General features: G+C 43.6%; 2 protein-coding genes across 2 annotated transcripts; one reads left to right on the forward strand and one right to left on the reverse strand.

The window, feature by feature from the left end:
* The first annotated feature begins 17,152 nt into the window (after positions 1-17,152).
* mycbp (MYC binding protein) lies at positions 17,153-19,803 on the forward strand. Its single transcript, XM_079484128.1, has 5 exons — positions 17,153-17,268; positions 17,826-17,898; positions 17,973-18,021; positions 18,510-18,639; positions 19,112-19,803. The coding sequence occupies exons 1-5, from the start codon at positions 17,251-17,253 to the stop codon at positions 19,151-19,153; spliced, it is 312 nt and encodes a 103-aa protein (XP_079340254.1). The 5' UTR covers positions 17,153-17,250; the 3' UTR covers positions 19,154-19,803.
* A 22-nt stretch (positions 19,804-19,825) lies between these two features.
* gja9b (gap junction protein alpha 9b) lies at positions 19,826-21,443 on the reverse strand. The gene has a single exon (XM_079484129.1). It carries the CDS (start codon positions 21,432-21,434, stop codon positions 20,022-20,024), a length of 1,413 nt encoding a protein of 470 aa, XP_079340255.1. The 5' UTR covers positions 21,435-21,443; the 3' UTR covers positions 19,826-20,021.
* Positions 21,444-22,270: the final 827 nt, after the last annotated feature.

Raw genomic sequence — 22,270 nt, forward strand, 5'->3', positions numbered from 1 at the left:
ACTAACCTCCTTATAGAGACGGTGAGGCCAGCTTTTGCAAACGAGAGAGTTGCACAGCGACTACAGGGGAACGCCAAAGATTGGTCACACAACACACAATTGATTCTCGAACAGCACTACGATTCGATGATCGAAACCACAAAACAGAGCATACGTAACCAGACCAATCAAGCTGATTGGCCTGAGGCATTTGAGGTGGCTTCACATTGGGCTGACCGGAATTACAGCGGTAGGATCAGCCAAGAAACTTTTCAACAAGCCAAGGCCCTAATTACAGCAGAAAAAACTGTTACTGGCAGTAGTACGACGACACGGGTTACCCCGACAGTATCCACAGGGACAGAAACCTCTCGTACTTATGCGGCTGTCGTCATTGGCGCCTCCTCTAGTCGGGCCACCGCTTCGTCCTCCAGTCAAACACCCATACAGGCCCTGAAGCCTCTACCGTCCGATACTCCTGCTAACGCCGCTCCCTTACAACAAATAATAAATCGTAGAGACATTGAAATACAAACCTCTCCAATGTTCATTGAACAGGGTAAAGTGGCCACTCCTCCATGCAGAGGAGATTGGTCTTTTGAGGAGGAAGCTCCTCCCCAGGACCTGCCTGAGTCCCTTCAGCCCATACAGGCTGGAGCGCCTCAACCCTGCGAACAAAGGAAGAAATTACAAAAGAGCCGCCACCTAGGACCTAGAACCGAACCCTCTCTAGCGATTCCGCCACCCCAGAGCCGCCCCGAAACGCCAGAGCCGTTAATCTCTGTTTTAGAGGCCCCACCCGAGGATAACCCTACCTCACCTAACCCTCCGGCGCTAGACCAGGATGTTGGATGGGCCCCTATTCCACAAATGTCAACCCCGATTGCTCCCTCGGAGGATTCCCGACATAGCGGTATTTTCTCAGACGATTCACCGTCCCCGCTTACAGAGATCCTCCAGGAATACGACCTCCTTGAGGACCCGGTCCCACAGCAGGACAATGGAGTGGGCTTAGAGCGTGGGGAACATGGGGTCGCACTACCTGCGCTATCTCCAATAATACCGCTACTGAGGGACAACACTAATATTGAGCCCCAAATGATCAGCAGCCCACCCTCCACGGCTCCTAACATGCCATTTCGTCACACTAACACGGACAAAACGCATTGGAGTCTTACCTGTAGAAAAAGATGGCTCATCATTGGGGACTCGAACGTCTCCAGGTTCCCCGAATCTGATGACCCTGATCTCCAGATGGACAGCTACCCTGGGGCGAAGTTTTGTCACGCAATCGGCCTGTTGGAAAAGGGAACATGGGACACAACGCCAGAGAAATTAATACTCTCATTCGGTTTGAACAACCGGAGCCAGAGGTACAGTGATACGGCTATAACAGAAATCCAGAAGGCCTACAAAAAAGCGGAAGACATTTTACCACAAACAGTTATTTTGGTCCCTCTAATCAATTTCTCGAGAGCATTGCCGCCTCCAGAGCAGGAAATGTTAGAAAGCATGAATGACTTCATCAAACAGAATCTGACCTTCATCCCTCTGCTGGCTTCCACACATTTCCAGGTGGAAACGGACGGTATCCATTGGAAACCGGCCACGGCAAGAGCTATCCAAACACATTGGCTCTCCCATTTAAACTCCTAATTCCCGTCAACCCAAATCGTGGTACACATAAGCTCGTCGTCAACTTATCAAAGTCCTTCGTGCTAACAGACGACCAAAACTCAGTCCTTAAAAAAGGCCTTTCTTATATCCCCACCCCGTCGAGCTGCAAAAAGAAGGAATTGTTAGCGGACATGCAGGCATATCACCGCAGACTTAAACTGGAGGCGTTTTTTGAGGGCAAGAAGAACAATAAAACTAAGATACCGTTTACTCACCCCTCCGGTTGGGAACCCTCGTTGTCTAGCCTACCTAAAGAAATTGAGAAGACTATTAGAGCTGACAATTTTGCGTTCAAAAAATTACATTGGGGTTTGGGGGCGACACACAATTTGACCGTTGGTGAAAAGAAAGCCCTCAGAGAGCTAGGCAACAACACTGACATAGTTATCAAACCAGCTGACAAAGGTAACGCCACAGTCATTTTAGACAGAGCGCAATACATTGCGGAAGGACTGAGACAACTTTCGGTTGCGGAACATTACCGTCCACTCGAGGGGCCCATTTACACTGACACCATCAAGGAGATAGAGGACATTCTGGAAGATATGTGTTCTAGAAAAATCATAGGCTCTAAACAAAAAGATTACCTCACGGGGGAAGGACCACCCCGGCCCAGGAGACTTTACCTGTTGCCAAAGATTCATAAGGAGCCAGAAAAGTGGAGCGTACCTTTTGAGGTCCCACCGGGCAGACCAATCGTTTCCGACTGCAACAGCGAGACATATTTCACGGCAGAGTATATAGAACACTTTCTCAATCCTCTCTCCACCAGACATCCAAGCTACCTGAAAGACACGTACGATTTTATTTCAAAAATTCGTAAACTCAAAGTCCCACAAAATTCATTTCTTTTCACGATTGACATTGACAGTCTGTACACTAACATTGACACCCCGACCGGCCTTGAAGCAGTGAAAAAATTCATGCTCAAATACCCGGATTCTCACAGACCAGACGAACATCTGTTAAAACTCCTAGAAATAAATTTGACCAAAAATGATTTTGAATTCGACTCCAAATTTTATCTTCAGGTCAAGGGTACGGCCATGGGCAAGAAGTTTGCGCCCTCGTATGCAAACATTTTCATGGCAGACTGGGAACAAACGGCTCTTTCAGCATGTGCCCTAAAACCGTTTGCTTATTTCAGGTTCTTGGATGACATCTGGGGTGTTTGGACCCACACTGAGGATGATTTTCTCGCTTTTATTGCACACCTGAATTCACATCAGGAATCCATCAGTGTAAAATACAGTTTGGACAGGTCAGAGGTCAACTTTTTAGATGTGGTCTCATACAAGGGGCCCGAGTTTCTGGAGACGGGTCGATTGGACTTTAGAGTCTACTTTAAAGACACAGACACACATTCGTTGCTACACAAAAACAGTTTCCACCCAAAACACACCTTTAAGGGTATCATCAAATCGCAACTCCTCAGATTCAAAAGGATCTGCTCGCAGCCTTCGTCCTTTCTTGAGGCCACGAACATCCTCTTCCGGGCCCTCAGAAACCGTGGTTACAGCAGATCGTTCCTTCGGAAAATATTAAAAACATTTGACAAGCCAAGGAATACACCGGGGGTTGCATTACAAAACAGACATAAAATCATCCCACTCACGGCCCTCTACTCAAAACAATGTGTCTCACTCAATTCGGCTATCAAAGAAAATTTCTTGAAGTTCCTTGGACCTACAAAATTCCTGCAGCACCACAGACCCATTGCAGCGTACAAACGCAACGACAATCTACAGGACAGACTCGTCTGTAGCAAGCTTCGTACTCCAACCCCGTCGGGCCGAGTAGGCCGTTGCAAGTATTTCGTACAGAAACAATGGGTTATGAGCAGGTACAACAAAAAAATCTTCAAGATTTCCCGACCTCTGACACATGAAACCATTAACTGTATTTATCTAGTCTTCTGCACTAGATGTCGCAGACAATACGTGGGTCAGACGAAGAATGAACTCAGAGTCAGAGCTTATCAACATGCACATAACATTTTGCACAAGATTGATAAACGTAGACATCTGGTTCAACATTTCCTGACCCACGGTCTGCCTGCATTCAGGGTAACCGGTCTCCAGTCAAATCCAGCATGGTCTCTAAGGGAGAGACTTAGAGCCGAGAGCGTCTGGATTAAACGCCTGGACACGGTTTACCCTAGAGGCCTGAACGAGGCTTAAACAATCTTTCCCCTCACACTGCTCCTCCCATTTGGGTGTCTTATAACATTTGATGGCCACCCACACCTCATCCCTAACACCTAATGTCACTATCCCCTCGTGTATCACACCTGAGGGCACACCCTTATCCCCTTTCCTAACCCTCTCCTAACACCTAATATCAGGACCCCCTTGTGTATTACGCCTAAGACCTCACCATAACCCCACTCCTTACACCTAACATTAGTAACCCTGGGCATCTTAAACCTAAAACAAAAATAACAATGAGCCTACTTACCTTTCAAACACTTACCTCACCTCCTGGAATCCAATCCTGGTCAACACGCCATTTAAAAGACCAAGTTTTGGCCGGTCGCTGATGCATAAAGGTTGTTGGGTTGCTTCTATATACACACACACACACACACACATATATGGAATATAACATAACACAACACAATTTGGTCAGCATTTACATACACAAATAAAATATTACAGGAATTGTGGGGACACTCGTGTGCGGCATCGTTTTCTCCTCTTGGCCTCGGGTGACCTTAGGTGGTCAGTAGAGGGTGGGCCAGTGCACAGCCATTTCTGGGGCCTCAGGGCCCTAGATCTTGGATTTTTTGCCCCTAACAAAGCCCGTGCCACTTTCTCTGAGCCTTTGGATAGCCCTTGGTCGAGATTAGTTTTCGTTTGTTGTACACTTTTGATTCCTATGACACAAATTAATAATACATATTCTTATCAACATGCAACATACTCATACAAGTGATATATTTTCCCCACATTTCTTAGAGGAGCACTGGGATGAAGGATACCCAATTTTATGGGAAGGAAAATGTTTACACATATACACATAATGTTTGGCGCATAGTTTACATGTTTGTTTACACATTTCTCCACAAATAGTTCGTTTTTTTCAAGAAAGCTGTCTTGAATAAATTATTTAACCTCATTTTGCGCCATATATATTTATATTGGAATTTTCCTTCGTGTTTATAACCGTTATTTTACCAATTTATTGTTCAAACGCGATCTTCGGTGGGCGTGACGTCATCCGAGGTCCATTTACACGTGGTAGAAACCGATCTATTTGTACTACTTTAAAGCTCATTTCAGCTATGTGATTCTTTACAGGACACTTAAAGGAATGTTTGAGTGGTATATTTCAACCTTTAGAAACTTTCCTTCTCCTGATAAACACTTTTAAAGATTCGTTCGTTTCTTCCGGTTTTAACGTGAGGACGTGATGACGTCATCACTGACGCAATCACGCTCAAGATCGCTTTAACTTCTTTTCTCACTCTAATACATGTTTTATCTTTTAATAATATTCTTTACTCGACCGTAAGAAACTTTACTTACCTCCCGTGATCGAGTTTTGAAGCTATTTCGTCTCGAAAGGCTTTAAAAATCCATTTAGAAATACGTGCGTTTTTTTCAGACGCTAGGCTATATAGCGGACGCAGCTGCCAGCGTGCTCTCATTTCATGCTATTCTCTGTAGACAGCTGGTCGCAGCCATTTTCGCTCCTCCACTACTACTTCAACAATTATTGTATTCAGATTGTTATTTTGTTTGTTGTTGAATGATTGTTCAGCACACTGTTTTGATTAAGTTCAAGTCAGCCTGAAGAAGGTATTAATTGTTTACCGAAACGTCGCGATTGACTTGAACAGTTTGGCCATTTTATTCAAGTTTATTTAGTTTTATTTGGTTTAATTTATTTTCTTTTGTTCTAGTTCTGTTCAGAACGTTTAAAACTCTTTTGTGTGTATATATATCTCTTTCTAAAAAACATAAAAAGTTCTAAAACGACCAAAAAAATCTAAAAAACATTTTAAAATCCCCCCAAAAAAATACACACACAGTTCATACAACATGGAACAGTTTCGTGGGAGGTCTACACAGAGGACCACACCACGCCTTAAAATCAGACACAACAGCGTGACTCCTGATTTTACACGCTTTAATTATACACCTCAGAACACTTCAGCACGTCCCCGTGCTAGGGAGCGTGGTTTCCCATACAGGAGACCAAATAACACAGCTCCACAGGCCCGCCCTGCAAGAAATAGATACAACACAAATAACAATGGGTATCAAGACAGGGAATTTTACGGTGCCACTTTTAGGGAGGTGTCCAGGCCTGGGCCCTCCCTACATATCCCTGTTGTACAGGATGAACATTATTATGGGCTTGGAGATCCATACAGATCTCCCCATGACGATGCCCATTACGAAACAGTTGCAGGCCCATACAGGCCTCCTGTTCACATTAATAGGGATAAAAGACGTCAAAATGCTAGAATGAGGGAATCACGTCCTCACCAGGGTGATCCAGTGCGGCGCAGACAGGTCTGGCGTGAAGGTTTCTATGGGGATGCAGAGACGAGGGATAGGCTTGAGTTATCTCGGCCACAACACCCTGATCCCCAACCTAACAGACAAAATGTTAGAAACCACCGCACATACACCCCCTCCATTCAGAGACCCAGAAAGGTTTCTTTCACTTTTCATGGAGGTAGCCGAGATGACGTGGACTTTCCCCTACACGATACTTACCTCACTAACAGGAATAGGGGCCGACAGTATCGCCCCTCCTCAAACAGCAGAACGAGGAACATACCTGCAAGAGAATACAGACATAATGTCAGACAAAACACCAATGTCACACCTGTTAGGGAGAGCAGGAATAATGCAAGACAAAACCCTAATTTCAAACCGGCACCACCTCAGCTCAAAACAACAATTAAATTGTTTTACGAGCTCATCCGACAGGTACACCACTTGGATAAGGTTACCACAAAAGTGCAAGACAACCAGCCAATCACGTTCCAAAGGCTCACTAACCTCCTTATAGAGACGGTGAGGCCAGCTTTTGCAAACGAGAGAGTTGCACAGCGACTACAGGGGAACGCCAAAGATTGGTCACACAACACACAATTGATTCTCGAACAGCACTACGATTCGATGATCGAAACCACAAAACAGAGCATACGTAACCAGACCAATCAAGCTGATTGGCCTGAGGCATTTGAGGTGGCTTCACATTGGGCTGACCGGAATTACAGCGGTAGGATCAGCCAAGAAACTTTTCAACAAGCCAAGGCCCTAATTACAGCAGAAAAAACTGTTACTGGCAGTAGTACGACGACACGGGTTACCCCGACAGTATCCACAGGGACAGAAACCTCTCGTACTTATGCGGCTGTCGTCATTGGCGCCTCCTCTAGTCGGGCCACCGCTTCGTCCTCCAGTCAAACACCCATACAGGCCCTGAAGCCTCTACCGTCCGATACTCCTGCTAACGCCGCTCCCTTACAACAAATAATAAATCGTAGAGACATTGAAATACAAACCTCTCCAATGTTCATTGAACAGGGTAAAGTGGCCACTCCTCCATGCAGAGGAGATTGGTCTTTTGAGGAGGAAGCTCCTCCCCAGGACCTGCCTGAGTCCCTTCAGCCCATACAGGCTGGAGCGCCTCAACCCTGCGAACAAAGGAAGAAATTACAAAAGAGCCGCCACCTAGGACCTAGAACCGAACCCTCTCTAGCGATTCCGCCACCCCAGAGCCGCCCCGAAACGCCAGAGCCGTTAATCTCTGTTTTAGAGGCCCCACCCGAGGATAACCCTACCTCACCTAACCCTCCGGCGCTAGACCAGGATGTTGGATGGGCCCCTATTCCACAAATGTCAACCCCGATTGCTCCCTCGGAGGATTCCCGACATAGCGGTATTTTCTCAGACGATTCACCGTCCCCGCTTACAGAGATCCTCCAGGAATACGACCTCCTTGAGGACCCGGTCCCACAGCAGGACAATGGAGTGGGCTTAGAGCGTGGGGAACATGGGGTCGCACTACCTGCGCTATCTCCAATAATACCGCTACTGAGGGACAACACTAATATTGAGCCCCAAATGATCAGCAGCCCACCCTCCACGGCTCCTAACATGCCATTTCGTCACACTAACACGGACAAAACGCATTGGAGTCTTACCTGTAGAAAAAGATGGCTCATCATTGGGGACTCGAACGTCTCCAGGTTCCCCGAATCTGATGACCCTGATCTCCAGATGGACAGCTACCCTGGGGCGAAGTTTTGTCACGCAATCGGCCTGTTGGAAAAGGGAACATGGGACACAACGCCAGAGAAATTAATACTCTCATTCGGTTTGAACAACCGGAGCCAGAGGTACAGTGATACGGCTATAACAGAAATCCAGAAGGCCTACAAAAAAGCGGAAGACATTTTACCACAAACAGTTATTTTGGTCCCTCTAATCAATTTCTCGAGAGCATTGCCGCCTCCAGAGCAGGAAATGTTAGAAAGCATGAATGACTTCATCAAACAGAATCTGACCTTCATCCCTCTGCTGGCTTCCACACATTTCCAGGTGGAAACGGACGGTATCCATTGGAAACCGGCCACGGCAAGAGCTATCCAAACACATTGGCTCTCCCATTTAAACTCCTAATTCCCGTCAACCCAAATCGTGGTACACATAAGCTCGTCGTCAACTTATCAAAGTCCTTCGTGCTAACAGACGACCAAAACTCAGTCCTTAAAAAAGGCCTTTCTTATATCCCCACCCCGTCGAGCTGCAAAAAGAAGGAATTGTTAGCGGACATGCAGGCATATCACCGCAGACTTAAACTGGAGGCGTTTTTTGAGGGCAAGAAGAACAATAAAACTAAGATACCGTTTACTCACCCCTCCGGTTGGGAACCCTCGTTGTCTAGCCTACCTAAAGAAATTGAGAAGACTATTAGAGCTGACAATTTTGCGTTCAAAAAATTACATTGGGGTTTGGGGGCGACACACAATTTGACCGTTGGTGAAAAGAAAGCCCTCAGAGAGCTAGGCAACAACACTGACATAGTTATCAAACCAGCTGACAAAGGTAACGCCACAGTCATTTTAGACAGAGCGCAATACATTGCGGAAGGACTGAGACAACTTTCGGTTGCGGAACATTACCGTCCACTCGAGGGGCCCATTTACACTGACACCATCAAGGAGATAGAGGACATTCTGGAAGATATGTGTTCTAGAAAAATCATAGGCTCTAAACAAAAAGATTACCTCACGGGGGAAGGACCACCCCGGCCCAGGAGACTTTACCTGTTGCCAAAGATTCATAAGGAGCCAGAAAAGTGGAGCGTACCTTTTGAGGTCCCACCGGGCAGACCAATCGTTTCCGACTGCAACAGCGAGACATATTTCACGGCAGAGTATATAGAACACTTTCTCAATCCTCTCTCCACCAGACATCCAAGCTACCTGAAAGACACGTACGATTTTATTTCAAAAATTCGTAAACTCAAAGTCCCACAAAATTCATTTCTTTTCACGATTGACATTGACAGTCTGTACACTAACATTGACACCCCGACCGGCCTTGAAGCAGTGAAAAAATTCATGCTCAAATACCCGGATTCTCACAGACCAGACGAACATCTGTTAAAACTCCTAGAAATAAATTTGACCAAAAATGATTTTGAATTCGACTCCAAATTTTATCTTCAGGTCAAGGGTACGGCCATGGGCAAGAAGTTTGCGCCCTCGTATGCAAACATTTTCATGGCAGACTGGGAACAAACGGCTCTTTCAGCATGTGCCCTAAAACCGTTTGCTTATTTCAGGTTCTTGGATGACATCTGGGGTGTTTGGACCCACACTGAGGATGATTTTCTCGCTTTTATTGCACACCTGAATTCACATCAGGAATCCATCAGTGTAAAATACAGTTTGGACAGGTCAGAGGTCAACTTTTTAGATGTGGTCTCATACAAGGGGCCCGAGTTTCTGGAGACGGGTCGATTGGACTTTAGAGTCTACTTTAAAGACACAGACACACATTCGTTGCTACACAAAAACAGTTTCCACCCAAAACACACCTTTAAGGGTATCATCAAATCGCAACTCCTCAGATTCAAAAGGATCTGCTCGCAGCCTTCGTCCTTTCTTGAGGCCACGAACATCCTCTTCCGGGCCCTCAGAAACCGTGGTTACAGCAGATCGTTCCTTCGGAAAATATTAAAAACATTTGACAAGCCAAGGAATACACCGGGGGTTGCATTACAAAACAGACATAAAATCATCCCACTCACGGCCCTCTACTCAAAACAATGTGTCTCACTCAATTCGGCTATCAAAGAAAATTTCTTGAAGTTCCTTGGACCTACAAAATTCCTGCAGCACCACAGACCCATTGCAGCGTACAAACGCAACGACAATCTACAGGACAGACTCGTCTGTAGCAAGCTTCGTACTCCAACCCCGTCGGGCCGAGTAGGCCGTTGCAAGTATTTCGTACAGAAACAATGGGTTATGAGCAGGTACAACAAAAAAATCTTCAAGATTTCCCGACCTCTGACACATGAAACCATTAACTGTATTTATCTAGTCTTCTGCACTAGATGTCGCAGACAATACGTGGGTCAGACGAAGAATGAACTCAGAGTCAGAGCTTATCAACATGCACATAACATTTTGCACAAGATTGATAAACGTAGACATCTGGTTCAACATTTCCTGACCCACGGTCTGCCTGCATTCAGGGTAACCGGTCTCCAGTCAAATCCAGCATGGTCTCTAAGGGAGAGACTTAGAGCCGAGAGCGTCTGGATTAAACGCCTGGACACGGTTTACCCTAGAGGCCTGAACGAGGCTTAAACAATCTTTCCCCTCACACTGCTCCTCCCATTTGGGTGTCTTATAACATTTGATGGCCACCCACACCTCATCCCTAACACCTAATGTCACTATCCCCTCGTGTATCACACCTGAGGGCACACCCTTATCCCCTTTCCTAACCCTCTCCTAACACCTAATATCAGGACCCCCTTGTGTATTACGCCTAAGACCTCACCATAACCCCACTCCTTACACCTAACATTAGTAACCCTGGGCATCTTAAACCTAAAACAAAAATAACAATGAGCCTACTTACCTTTCAAACACTTACCTCACCTCCTGGAATCCAATCCTGGTCAACACGCCATTTAAAAGACCAAGTTTTGGCCGGTCGCTGATGCATAAAGGTTGTTGGGTTGCTTCTATATACACACACACACACACACACATATATGGAATATAACATAACACAACACAATTTGGTCAGCATTTACATACACAAATAAAATATTACAGGAATTGTGGGGACACTCGTGTGCGGCATCGTTTTCTCCTCTTGGCCTCGGGTGACCTTAGGTGGTCAGTAGAGGGTGGGCCAGTGCACAGCCATTTCTGGGGCCTCAGGGCCCTAGATCTTGGATTTTTTGCCCCTAACCCTAACCCTAACCCTAACCTAACCCTAACCCTAACCCTAACCCTAACCCTAACCCTAACCCTAACCCAGGGGTGCAACCTTCGTTTTTTGCCCTACAACCCTATTCTGATATCTGATCTATCCTATTCTGATATCTGATCTATCCCCCATCCGAACCAAACTCTTACCCTAAGGTCAGGCACCTTCTGGTCGTTGGACAATTAGGCAAAATTCATCTAACCCCCACCCCAACCAAACTCTAAACCTAAGGTCAGGAACCCTCTGCAATGGACACGAATTGCAAGATATCTCATCGAAAGGCTCGGAAACAATTGTCGGACCGCGTTCCGTTCGAAAGGCGTGGGCGAGACCTTTCCGACGAGCCTACGTTCGTATCTCTACGACCTTCCTACGCAGAGTTATGCCCACTTATTCAAAAAATAGCGCCGCCTGGCGGACAAACGTTATAACTCCGTGTAGGAATGGACTAGAAACGCGAGACGGGTGTTGTCGGAAAGGTCTGGATGACACCTTTCCAACGAGCCGTCGACCGACGCGGTACGACCTTCCGTGACGGATAGGGGGAGCCAAACAGAAACGGCTCTAGAAAAAATATCTCGGCCTAGGAAGGTCGCAGCGACGAGTGCTTGGTGTCGTTGGAAAGGTCTCGGCGAGTCCTTCGAGACGCGTCCGACCTCGTCCTGCTGCGACCTTCCTGGCCAGAGATACGCTTTTCAGACGCCTTTCTGTTCGGGGGTCTAGCTCGGCTTAGGAAGGTCGCAGCGACGCGTGCTCGGTGTCGTTGGAAAGGCCTGGACCTCCCCTTTCGAATGACACCTGGCTCTAGGTTCTACGATCTTCGCGGCCCGAGTTACGTCGACTCCAAATTCGTCTGTTTAGAGCGTGTTTTCAGCCAAGTACAACCCCTTGACAACACCTTTTACAAAAAGTGTCTCTCGAAAACTATACAGATCGACTCCAAATGGCCTGAAACGTGTAGAAAAAGGCTTTCTGGGTGAACGAATTTGCACTTTTCGACTTAGGAAAATTTTACAAACTTTTACAAAACTTCACCCTGGGGTGCACTTCCGAACGGAAGCTCGGATCGACTCCAAACCTTCACCATCGTGCTCGGCGACCTCGAAACTACATAATGACGTGCCTCGTTTTCCTTTTACACTTTCATTAAGGGGGGTGCACTTCCTTATCTCGGCCGCTGGGGGCGCTATCGAGCTAAAAGTGAGCGCGTTCGAAAGGGCGTCCGCCAATTACTATATATACGCAATTTCAAGTCTCTACCTACATCCCTTCGAAAGATAAGTGGGGGGGTGCACTTCACCAGGGGTGCAACCTTCGTTTTTTGCCCTACAACCTATTCTGATATCTGATCTATCCCCCATCCGAACCTATTCTGATATCTGATCTATCCCCCATCCGAACCAAACTCTTACCCTAAGGTCAGGCACCTTCTGGTCGTTGGACAATTAGGCAAAATTCATCTAACCCCCACCCCAACCAAACTCTAAACCTACGGTCAGGACCCCTCTGCAATGGACACGAATTGCAACACATCTCATCGAAAGGCTCGGAAACAATTGTCGGACCGCGTTCCGTTCGAAAGGCGAGGGCGAGGCCTTTCCGACGAGCCTTCGTTCGTATCTCTACGACCTTCCTACGCAGAGTTATGGCCACTTATTCAAAAAATAGCGCCGCCTGGCGGACAAACGTTATAACTCCGTGTAGGAATGGACTAGAAACGCGAGACGGGTGTTGTCGGAAAGGTGCCAACGAGCCGTCGACCGAGGCGCTACGACCTTCCGTGACGGATAGGGGGAGCCAAACAGAAACGGCTCTAGAAAAAATATCTCGGCCTAGGAAGGTCGCAGCGACGAGTGCTTGGTGTCGTTGGAAAGGTCTCGGCGAGTCCTTTAAGACGTGTCCGACCTCGTCCTGCTGCGACCTTCCTGTGCAGAGATACACTTTTCAGACGCCTTTCTTTTCGGGGGTCTAGCTCGGCTTAGGAAGGTCGCGTGCTTGGTGTCGTTGGAAAGGCCTGGACCTCCCCTCTCGAACGACGCATGGCTCCAGGTTCTACGATCTTCGAGGCCCAAGTTACGTTGACTCCAAATTCTACTGTTTAGAGCGTGTTTTCGGCCAAGTACAACCCCAACTCTGGACGCAAGGAAGAAGGGGGGGTGCTGGAAGGTACTTTTCCGTCCTTCAGGTAAGTATATTCCTCTCTAGGTGGGCCTGTGGCTGTAGCGTTGATGAAGTGATGAAGGGGGGGTGCCGGTAGGTACTTTTCCGTTCTTCTGTAAGTATATTCCTCTCTAGGTAAGCTCGTGGGACAGACCGGGACTTCCCTCGTCGTCAGACTCGTGGAATAACTCGTGGGGCAGGCAGCTTCCGGGCTCGGATTCATTGGTAGCTCTGCGAGCACGTCATTCAACTCTTCGCAATAGCTCCCTGCAAGGGACGGACAATTCGATAGTGAGGCGGACAGTAGTAGGTGAGACAGAAAACGGGGTACTTTACCACTTTTCGCTCTCGTTCTGGGTGTAATGGAACGGCATCGTCAGAAGAAATGGTAAGGCTGGACTTTCGTTGATGTGGGATACAGTGCTCGTGACTTGTGGCAACAACGGTACGTTTAGTTTTCCTTCCTCCTCTACACCATGCACACGATCTTTAGGGACCTGGAAACAACTACGGGGACAGTTCAATTTGAAAGCATCTTCAAAGTCATGGACCAGTTTCATCCTTCAGAGACTCAGAGAAAACACAGTTGTTTGATCTCACAACACTTGTGCATAAATCACTTTGGTAAATCCTCACGTGTTGGTTTCACTCTTTCAGACAATCTTTACAGCGATTAATCAACTCGTTTCTCTCCTCTTCATAGGGTGGATGATCCAAAGGATAGTGGTTTCAGAAGATAAACCCGAACTCAATGATCTCCCCAGCTGGTACAGTTACTGTTCCTCACTCGCCACTCACTACCGCTACTACAATCCACTCCTGCAGCGCTTCACAACTGCCCGAACATTCTCTTCCCCCTTCCTGCTTACCATGCTTTCAGCCTCTCTCTTTACACTCTCTTTTGTCAGGGCATGTGCTTCAATGAAGCGCTAATCATTGGCTTCAGCTGGCGCTCATTATAGTCGGCAGCCAGAATGTGTAAACACAATTTACGCCCTATACTAAATACAGATTATAAACTGTTTTCTAAAGCACTGGCTTCCAGATTAAAATCAGGAATAGCGCAAATTATTAGTGTTACCCAATCCGGATTCTTAAAGGATAGGTCAATTCATAATAATATCAGGTTAGTTTTTGATTTGATTGAATATGGTCATTTAATTGAAGAAGATGGTTTCATTTTATTTTTGGATTTCTATAAGGCTTTTGACATGGTGGAGCATTCTTTTATTTTTCAAACTCTTAAACACTTTGGTTTTGGTCCTAAATTCATTAGTATAGTTGGAATGCTTTATAAAGACATAAACAGTTCTGTAGCTCTTACCCAAGGTACTTGTCCAAGATTTGAGGTTAGAAGAGGCATCAGGCAAGGATGTGGATGCTCACCTTTATTATTTATAATGGTAGCAGAATTGTTGTCTATTTTACTCAAAATGGGAACTATATCAGGCATTCGTTTTGAAGGTAACAATTTTACTGTCAGTCAATTTACTGACGACACTACTCTTTTTTTAAGAAATGCTCTGTGGCATGCTCGGTGGTCTTAAAACAATTGACTTTGATATTATGAATGGGGTCATTAAACTTAGATGGTTGCAGTCTTTCATTAATGATAAGTCCTCTTTTTGGTTTGAGATCCCTACTAGCGTATTCAATAAATGTGGTGGCATAAGTTTTTTGCTGCAATGCGACTTCGAACTCTCCAAACTCCCTGTAAAACTTTCTGCTTTCCATCAACAAGTATTATTATACTGGGAATTGATTTTCAAGCATAATTTAAGTCCTTATAATATGTCAATCTGGAACAACAGATGTATAACTGTGAACAGAAAATCTTTGTTTATTGATGAGTGGTGGCAGAAAGGCATATGGTCACTATCACATATAATGGACAATGTTGGAAATATTCTGAGTTATTATGCTTTTTTTGGTAAATACAATATAAGTTGCTCCTCTAAAATGTATGAAAAAATTGTCAAAAGTATTCCATTTCCGATGCTTAAATTAGTGAGAGAACAGTTTAAATATTCAATGATAACTCCAAAACTACAAGCACTTATCATAGAACATGTAAGTTTTGTTGACAGAACATTTTCCAACAAATTCTTAAGAGACTGTTTAATACAACATTGTTTTCCTGGTCCAGAATTGAGAAATTATATTTTTCGTCATTATGAGAAGAACGATGTGTGTAAAATTAGGACTGTGTTTCTTTCATTTCCCATTAATCCTAAATGTAAAGAGGTGCATTTTAAAATTCTGAATCATATATATCCAACAAAATAATTTTTAAGAGTAAGATTTAAAGTTGGTGATTCAAATGTATGTCAAATATGCAAGGTAGAGATAGAAACGGTTGAACACTTATTTTATCAGTGCAATTTGGTAACCATATTCTGGAACGATGCCTTGAGCTGGTTGCAACAAAGATTACCTGTAAGGCTGATATTGTCGTGGGAACTTATTAAGTTTGGACTATTAATTAAGTATAAGAAGTTATTTTTTGTAATTAATAATATGTTGCTTTTATTGAAATTTTATATACACAAATGTAAATTTTTCAAAATTCCTCCACGGTTAGTGGCTTTCAAGGAGGAATTCAGAGTATTTAATGACCGTGAAAAAGTTGAAAAGCCCTAAAGCAGTGTATTTGTACTCAGTGTTGGAAGATTTTGGTTTTATAATTTGAATAACTTGCTACTCCACTACTTTGTTTAATTTATTGTTTGTTTATTTATTTATTTATTTCACTTTCTTCATTGTACTTAGGAATGATATGAATATTATGTTCTAATATTTGTATGTAAGCTAAGGTTGGTTGTGAATGTTAAACTATGATTGTCTTTTTTGTTAATGTTCTACAATGTTAATAAAAAAATAAAAAAAAGAATGTGTAAACACAGAGCCGGCCCGGTGTCACACCGGCATTTCTTCCCCCTAGCAATGAGTCGAAATCCGTTTGGTTCCCGGTCTGTTCACCCGGTGACAATGTGGCGTAGATACAGGATCATTTATTGCAAAAATAAATTGAAATAAACCTTTGATTTATGTGACGGTTTCTTCTATATGTATCAATAATGATTAAATTCATGTATTTTCTTACATCAAATGGACTTATTTTTTATTCATGTTTATTCTATAGTTTTTTGTAAATAATACAAATTACATTACTTCATGTATTATGTCTTTGCTTCACTGAAAACGTATGCATTCACATTTGTGTAGTCTGTATTAATGCATAGATGGCATATGGCAATACAATTACATTTAGTAGCCTATTTTAATACAATATATAATTTCAGGAAAATAATTAATACGTATTGGTCAGCACTCATCAGTTATATTGTGCACAAGTGTAGGTGTGGGCTAGAAATGCATTTCTAGGGTACACTTAATTTATAAGCAATAATACTTATATGCCTTGATATTACAATCAGCAGTGCTCTCCTAGGCGAGATCGTGGAGCAACTGCCCAACGTCTCCTTTGTAAAATCATTAAAAACATGTTGCAAATGCTGGGAAAACTCATGGAAGGGAAAGTTAGCATTACTGATGTTAATGCACCTGTCTCTCATAATTTAAATGGTTGCGCTGGTTAATCTCGGGCCCATTTACATACCAGTACAGTAGGTGGCGGTTATGCACCATAAACGTAATTTGCTCCCCGCCATTAAAGCGGAAACTAAATCATCAATATGGCGGACAACGGCCGATCGCATTCATTCTACATCCATTCAGGGAAGACAGTACGTACCCATTTAGCCCCGCTGACTACGTACTACTGAAGCTCATTGAGTACGCGATTTCGGATTCAGCAGAGATATTTCATGGCGGTCCCTTTAAGCGTCGTCAGGGCAACGGCGTGTTGTCTTCCGCCAATGCTCAGCGCGCACGCGCACCGCAGATTAGAGCAGCTGAGGCGTTTTGCAAATTAAACATTGTGACGCTTTCGTTTATGATGGCGCATTACAGGGTAAGTTCCTAAATAAACAACGACAAACCCTTTAACCATTACAGAGTACATCAACAAACAAACCTTAACGCAAATTTACCGCGGTTTCATTATAGCGAAACAAGTTTGGGCGTACGTAACCATTTGTGTAACCAACTAAAGGACTGAAATAAACAACGACGAAACACGTGTAACTTTAGAAGCCTCTCAAGTGTTTAAGAACACTTTGTGAGTTATAAAGTATACTATAGTACACTCATGTAAAAGCATTTGCTTAAATCACACTCAAAGTTACTTATTTACGATACGATATCAGACAAAAAATGTGTTTCTCAAAAGTTTTTTTTTATTCAATAGTCTTATACTTTACTGTTGTTACTTGATCAATGATGTAAGGTTATACAGGTGCAGCTCATCACATTCGTTTGGTTCTTGTGATGACTATTGTAAATGCTATGTTTTTAAACGATAGTTAAAATTGCACAATATGTTATGAAAACGTAGCAAATCAAACCTTTTATTTACCTTTATTCACCTGTAGCGTAATGAACCTTTTGCCTGTATTTTTGTACATGTAGGCATCCGAGTCAAAGCGAGAGCAGTTTAGGAGATATCTGGAGAAGGCCGGAGTCCTCAATAGCCTCACCAATGGTAGAATCTTTTAGCAAATGTGTATTTCTTATCAGTATTCATTGTATCAAGCTGATTTGTGTTCTGTATTCCAGTGCTGGTGGCTTTATATGAGGAAACGGAGAAACCCAACAATGCCCTGGAGTATCCTTTTCTGCTTTTAATGTTGACAGCCACATTCATTCCTGACACAGTGCTGAGAACACTTTCCATGTGTTTATACTGAAGCAAATGGGGTCTTAACAAATGTGTGCTCACAGCTTCTTCTACCACTTTATTATTCAGTCTTTTGAAATTAAATTAATTACATTTCTTTACTTAATAATGACCAAACAGATTGTCAATTAATTTGACTGTATGTGGATAAGGTTTGCTTTTGCATCACGTGGTTATAGAAACTGAAATAATGTTCCCTTGCCTGTTTTCTGCTTGCATCCGGACGCAAGCAATGCACTAAAAACTTTAACTTGAGGACACAGTTATTGAAGCTCTGTTTTTGTTGTCTGCCTTTATTGTTATAATAAAGATGGAATGTTTACATATACGTTAAAATAGCAAAAAGGGGGGCTAGTATACAACATTTACCACAATAGTTTGCAGTGCTTTAGAGGCCTTAACTAACCACCCTCCAGCTTTATCAAACATCATTTGGGCGTTGCTGGTTCTGAGTCTGATGATGCAACAAGTTTGCATTTGGAGCTGAGTGATTTACAGCAGAAATTTCAACAGCTCCTGGAAGAGAATAAAGAGCTGAAAACCAGGGTGAGATTGTCACCATTACCAATATTCAGAGACTTCACCACTGGACAAGAAAGTTAGCTTAAAGCATATATGTATAATGCATTATAAAAGTAGTTTTATTGTTTTAGTCATGCCTGGTAATGCACTTTATAATGCATTGTAATGTCTCATGAATAATTGTTACTACAGTTAACATATTATTAAAACTTGTTTCGCTTTGCATTTTTAATTTGGTTAGATTTCTTTGCAACAACCTTTAATTTATTACAACACACATTATGAACAATTATAATGCATCATATCTTTGAATAACCCTTTATAATGTATTATACATAAAGGCTTTAAGTAAAGGGTTACCAAAATATCTTTTATTTTTATAGCAGATTTGCTTTTATTGAGCAGACGCTTGCATATGAATGACTTTAAAATGCTTTATAAGAGCAAGGCTTTTTCTGACCTTTGATGTTGTCTTTTGTTTGAATTTACTCTTCAGCTTCTGCAGTATGAACCTCCGCAAGAAGATGGGACGGAATAAAGATCCTTGGTTTTGATATTTAATTCAAATTTCTTTTCTTAAGAAAAAGTATTTTGTTTGTTACCTTATGTTTTGTAATAAGATAAGAAAGCAAGGGTTTACGTTAAAATGTGACTGATATTTAATAAACACATTTCTGCATTAGTAACATTTTCTTTGTGGGTATTAATAAATGTGCTTTACTGAAATAAAATATGTTTTTGTTGGTTAGTGCTCAAGAAAACAACTATTTTAAATCTATTCCAAACTACATATTTTTTATTCAATCAAAATATTGGTTATGAATTCTGGAATATTTCAAAAAACAATAATCACTAGGCATGATACACTGTAGTCCACAATAACAAACAGCCTATTGAGATTTTTAGATTTATTCGGGTATGGTGTCTAACAAAAACTGTTTATTACAGTGCTGCAATGCTGCTGTTTGTGTTACAAGCTGAGCACAGTAGTTGTGACTATGAAAATGTATTGTTCGTGTTTACCTCCACAACCTTCAAAGATCAGTTGTTGCCGGTGGTGGGATTACTTAAGGTTTTTAGTCAGTTACTGATTACCTGATGGGCAAATTTGTAGGCAGAAACCATCTTTTAAAAAAAATTATTATAGTCTGTTATACCTATCCTTAATTATCTACAAATGAAAGATGTAAAAATATATTTTTTTCATTGTCATCTTTTAATTTAAATTTCACAAAAATCAAATGTTTTCTTGATGACATACACAACCCCCACACACATTTAAATGCTGATAAAAGTTCAGCAGAGAGCACTACACACACACATTTAGATATGTCTGTTGGGTCAATAATTCTTAGTTGTAAGTCTAATATTTGATAGACTTAACAGAATTACTTTAAATGACCGTTTCATATCTGCAAGTCATTGGCAGCTCGCCTGCTGCTGTTGCTGCTTGCAAAAGATGTTCGTCTGTTGGGCGAGAACGTGGGACTTTCTACTGAACTGTGGTGCTGTGAGTCAGGCATCTCAGAAACTTCTGTGCCGCATCGATTTCTCATTCCATGGTTTACTGTCTCACTGTTAGAGTCTCCACTGTCCGAACCATTCCCCTCCATAACAGTGCTGCAGTTCCAGGGTGGGCTGAATCTCCGGAGCTTGCGCAGCACCACCGGACAAGAAATGGTGTCCGTTACCGGGAGGGTGGAGAAATCTGAGCTGTTGGACACCGGATGCTGCGAGACAGCCGTGAACCGCTCTGGATCAGGGTCATGTTTGTTCACAAATGGAGAGCGAGTCTCTGTGCCCATATGGTTGGAACTGCTGTTATTTCCCAGAGGACTTGGGACAAAGTTATTTTTCTCCCTCCGGATATCCGGTCCCGTTGGTAGAGGGTGACCCTGGATTGGCACAAAAGCAGATAAAGGGTTTATGTGTGGGGGGAACGTGGGTCCGTTGCCCTGTTTTTCCAGGAGTGAGAATCCGCTGGGAACCATCGGTATGGTTGCTTTACATCCGTGATGTACCACAGAGTTCCTCTCGGATTTGTTACCGTAATAGTCACCCAAGTCATCTTTCAGGTGAGGATAGTAATCCAGAATTCCCTTCTTCAGTTTTTTATATCCTAGATGCAGAATCTCCAGCAGGCTGAGGAACAGTGACACAGCAGCGATCCCCTGCATGAACACCATGAAAACGCTCTTCTCCGTGGGTCGAGAGACGAAACAATCCACCACGTTGGGGCAAGGTTCCCTCTCGCACCTGTATAAAGGCTCTAGGTGATGACCGTACAGCAAGTACTGGCCCATCATGAAGCCTACTTCTACCACCGAACGGGTTACAACATGTGCAATGTAGGTCAGCAGCAGCGAGCCCCTAAGCGGGGCTTTGTTAAGCTTCCCCTGCTCCAGTTGTCGCAGCTCCCTCTCGATGCGCCTACGAGTTTCCCCCTGCTCTGCGTCCACTGTCTCCAGCTCTCTCCTGAGAGCCACTCTCTTGAAGTGTCGCTCCTTTTCCAGGGCACGCAGCTGGTAAATGGCATGACCCATGTAAACCAACGAGGGCGAGGAAACAAAAATGACTTGCAGAACCCAATAGCGGATCAGTGAGATGGGAAAGGCGCGATCGTAGCAGACATTGTGGCAGCCGGGCTGCTCCGTGTTGCAGATGAAGTCGGACTGTTCGTCGTTCCAGACGTCTTCAGCAGCAACGCCCAGAACAAGCATGCGAAAGATGAAGAGGATGGTGAGCCAGATCTTTCCCACCATGGTGGAGTGGATGTGCACCTCCTCTAGAATTCCTCCCAAGAAGTTCCAGTCTCCCATCTTCACATGAGCATCACAACTCTAGATGGGGAGAGAGAGGTTAGCTGGATGTTCAAAACCACAAACAATCGATACAATTCTGGGCCGGGCTGTGGTGAGCCGCACATTACAGCTAGGAGAAAAAAAATGTGCAGCCTCCTGCAAATGGCTTTATGTGCCACATTTGAATAACATCTGAGATTTGGAACATAATCTTTCGATGTAGAAATCTACATGGGGCTGGACAAACACTGTACATTAAGACATTAAAGAATGACCTAATCTAATGAATCAAATTGTCACTTTTATAAACCTAATTGTGTTAAAAATATATAGATCACGGCAGACTTCATAAGCTGCTGAACAGAATCAATGCGAAAAGGCCTGAGGGTCTTTCAGAATAATCAGTCAATTCAACTCATAACTGTCCTGACATAGCTCTAAGTGTGATGGAGAGGCGACCCTTCAATCATTTACATCACAGACAAGGTTGCATGGGAATTAATGAATTTCTGAAAGAATACCTAACCCAAACATTTTTATATTTACTCACCCTCGCATCACTCTGGATGACTGACTTTCTTCTCTGGAAAACAAAAAGTGGTTACAGAAATGTTCAGATTCAGAATCTCATTGTCACACTTATAAACGGTTTTGAAACAAGTAAGACCCTGATCATTTCAAACATGACAAAACATAACGCATTCAAAGTAAAATTGTGGTAGCTACCTCTCGAGCAACTCTCCATCTGTCAATACTTATCCAGATTGGCGATCGATCAGTCATGTCCCCTTTCATACATGAGCAACTCGCTTTCAATTCAATCAACAGCTCGCCTCCAGCAGATATTATAGAAC

The sequence above is a fragment of the Barbatula barbatula genome (assembly GCF_947034865.1).
Source record: "Barbatula barbatula genome assembly, chromosome: 21".
NCBI classification, from domain to species: Eukaryota; Metazoa; Chordata; class Actinopteri; order Cypriniformes; family Nemacheilidae; genus Barbatula; species Barbatula barbatula.

What these genes read in the sequence shown, in the direction of transcription:
- gja9b (XM_079484129.1), bottom strand. Translation starts at nt 21,434, where the DNA reads ATGGGAGACTGGAACTTCTTGGGAGGAATTCTAGAGGAGGTGCACATC.
- mycbp (XM_079484128.1), top strand. An exon ending in AAACCCAACAATGCCCTGGA is followed by an intron (nt 18,022 to 18,509) that starts GTATCCTTTTCT and finishes ACCACCCTCCAG; the next exon opens with CTTTATCAAACATCATTTGG. An exon ending in ATAAAGAGCTGAAAACCAGG is followed by an intron (nt 18,640 to 19,111) that starts GTGAGATTGTCA and finishes TTTACTCTTCAG; the next exon opens with CTTCTGCAGTATGAACCTCC.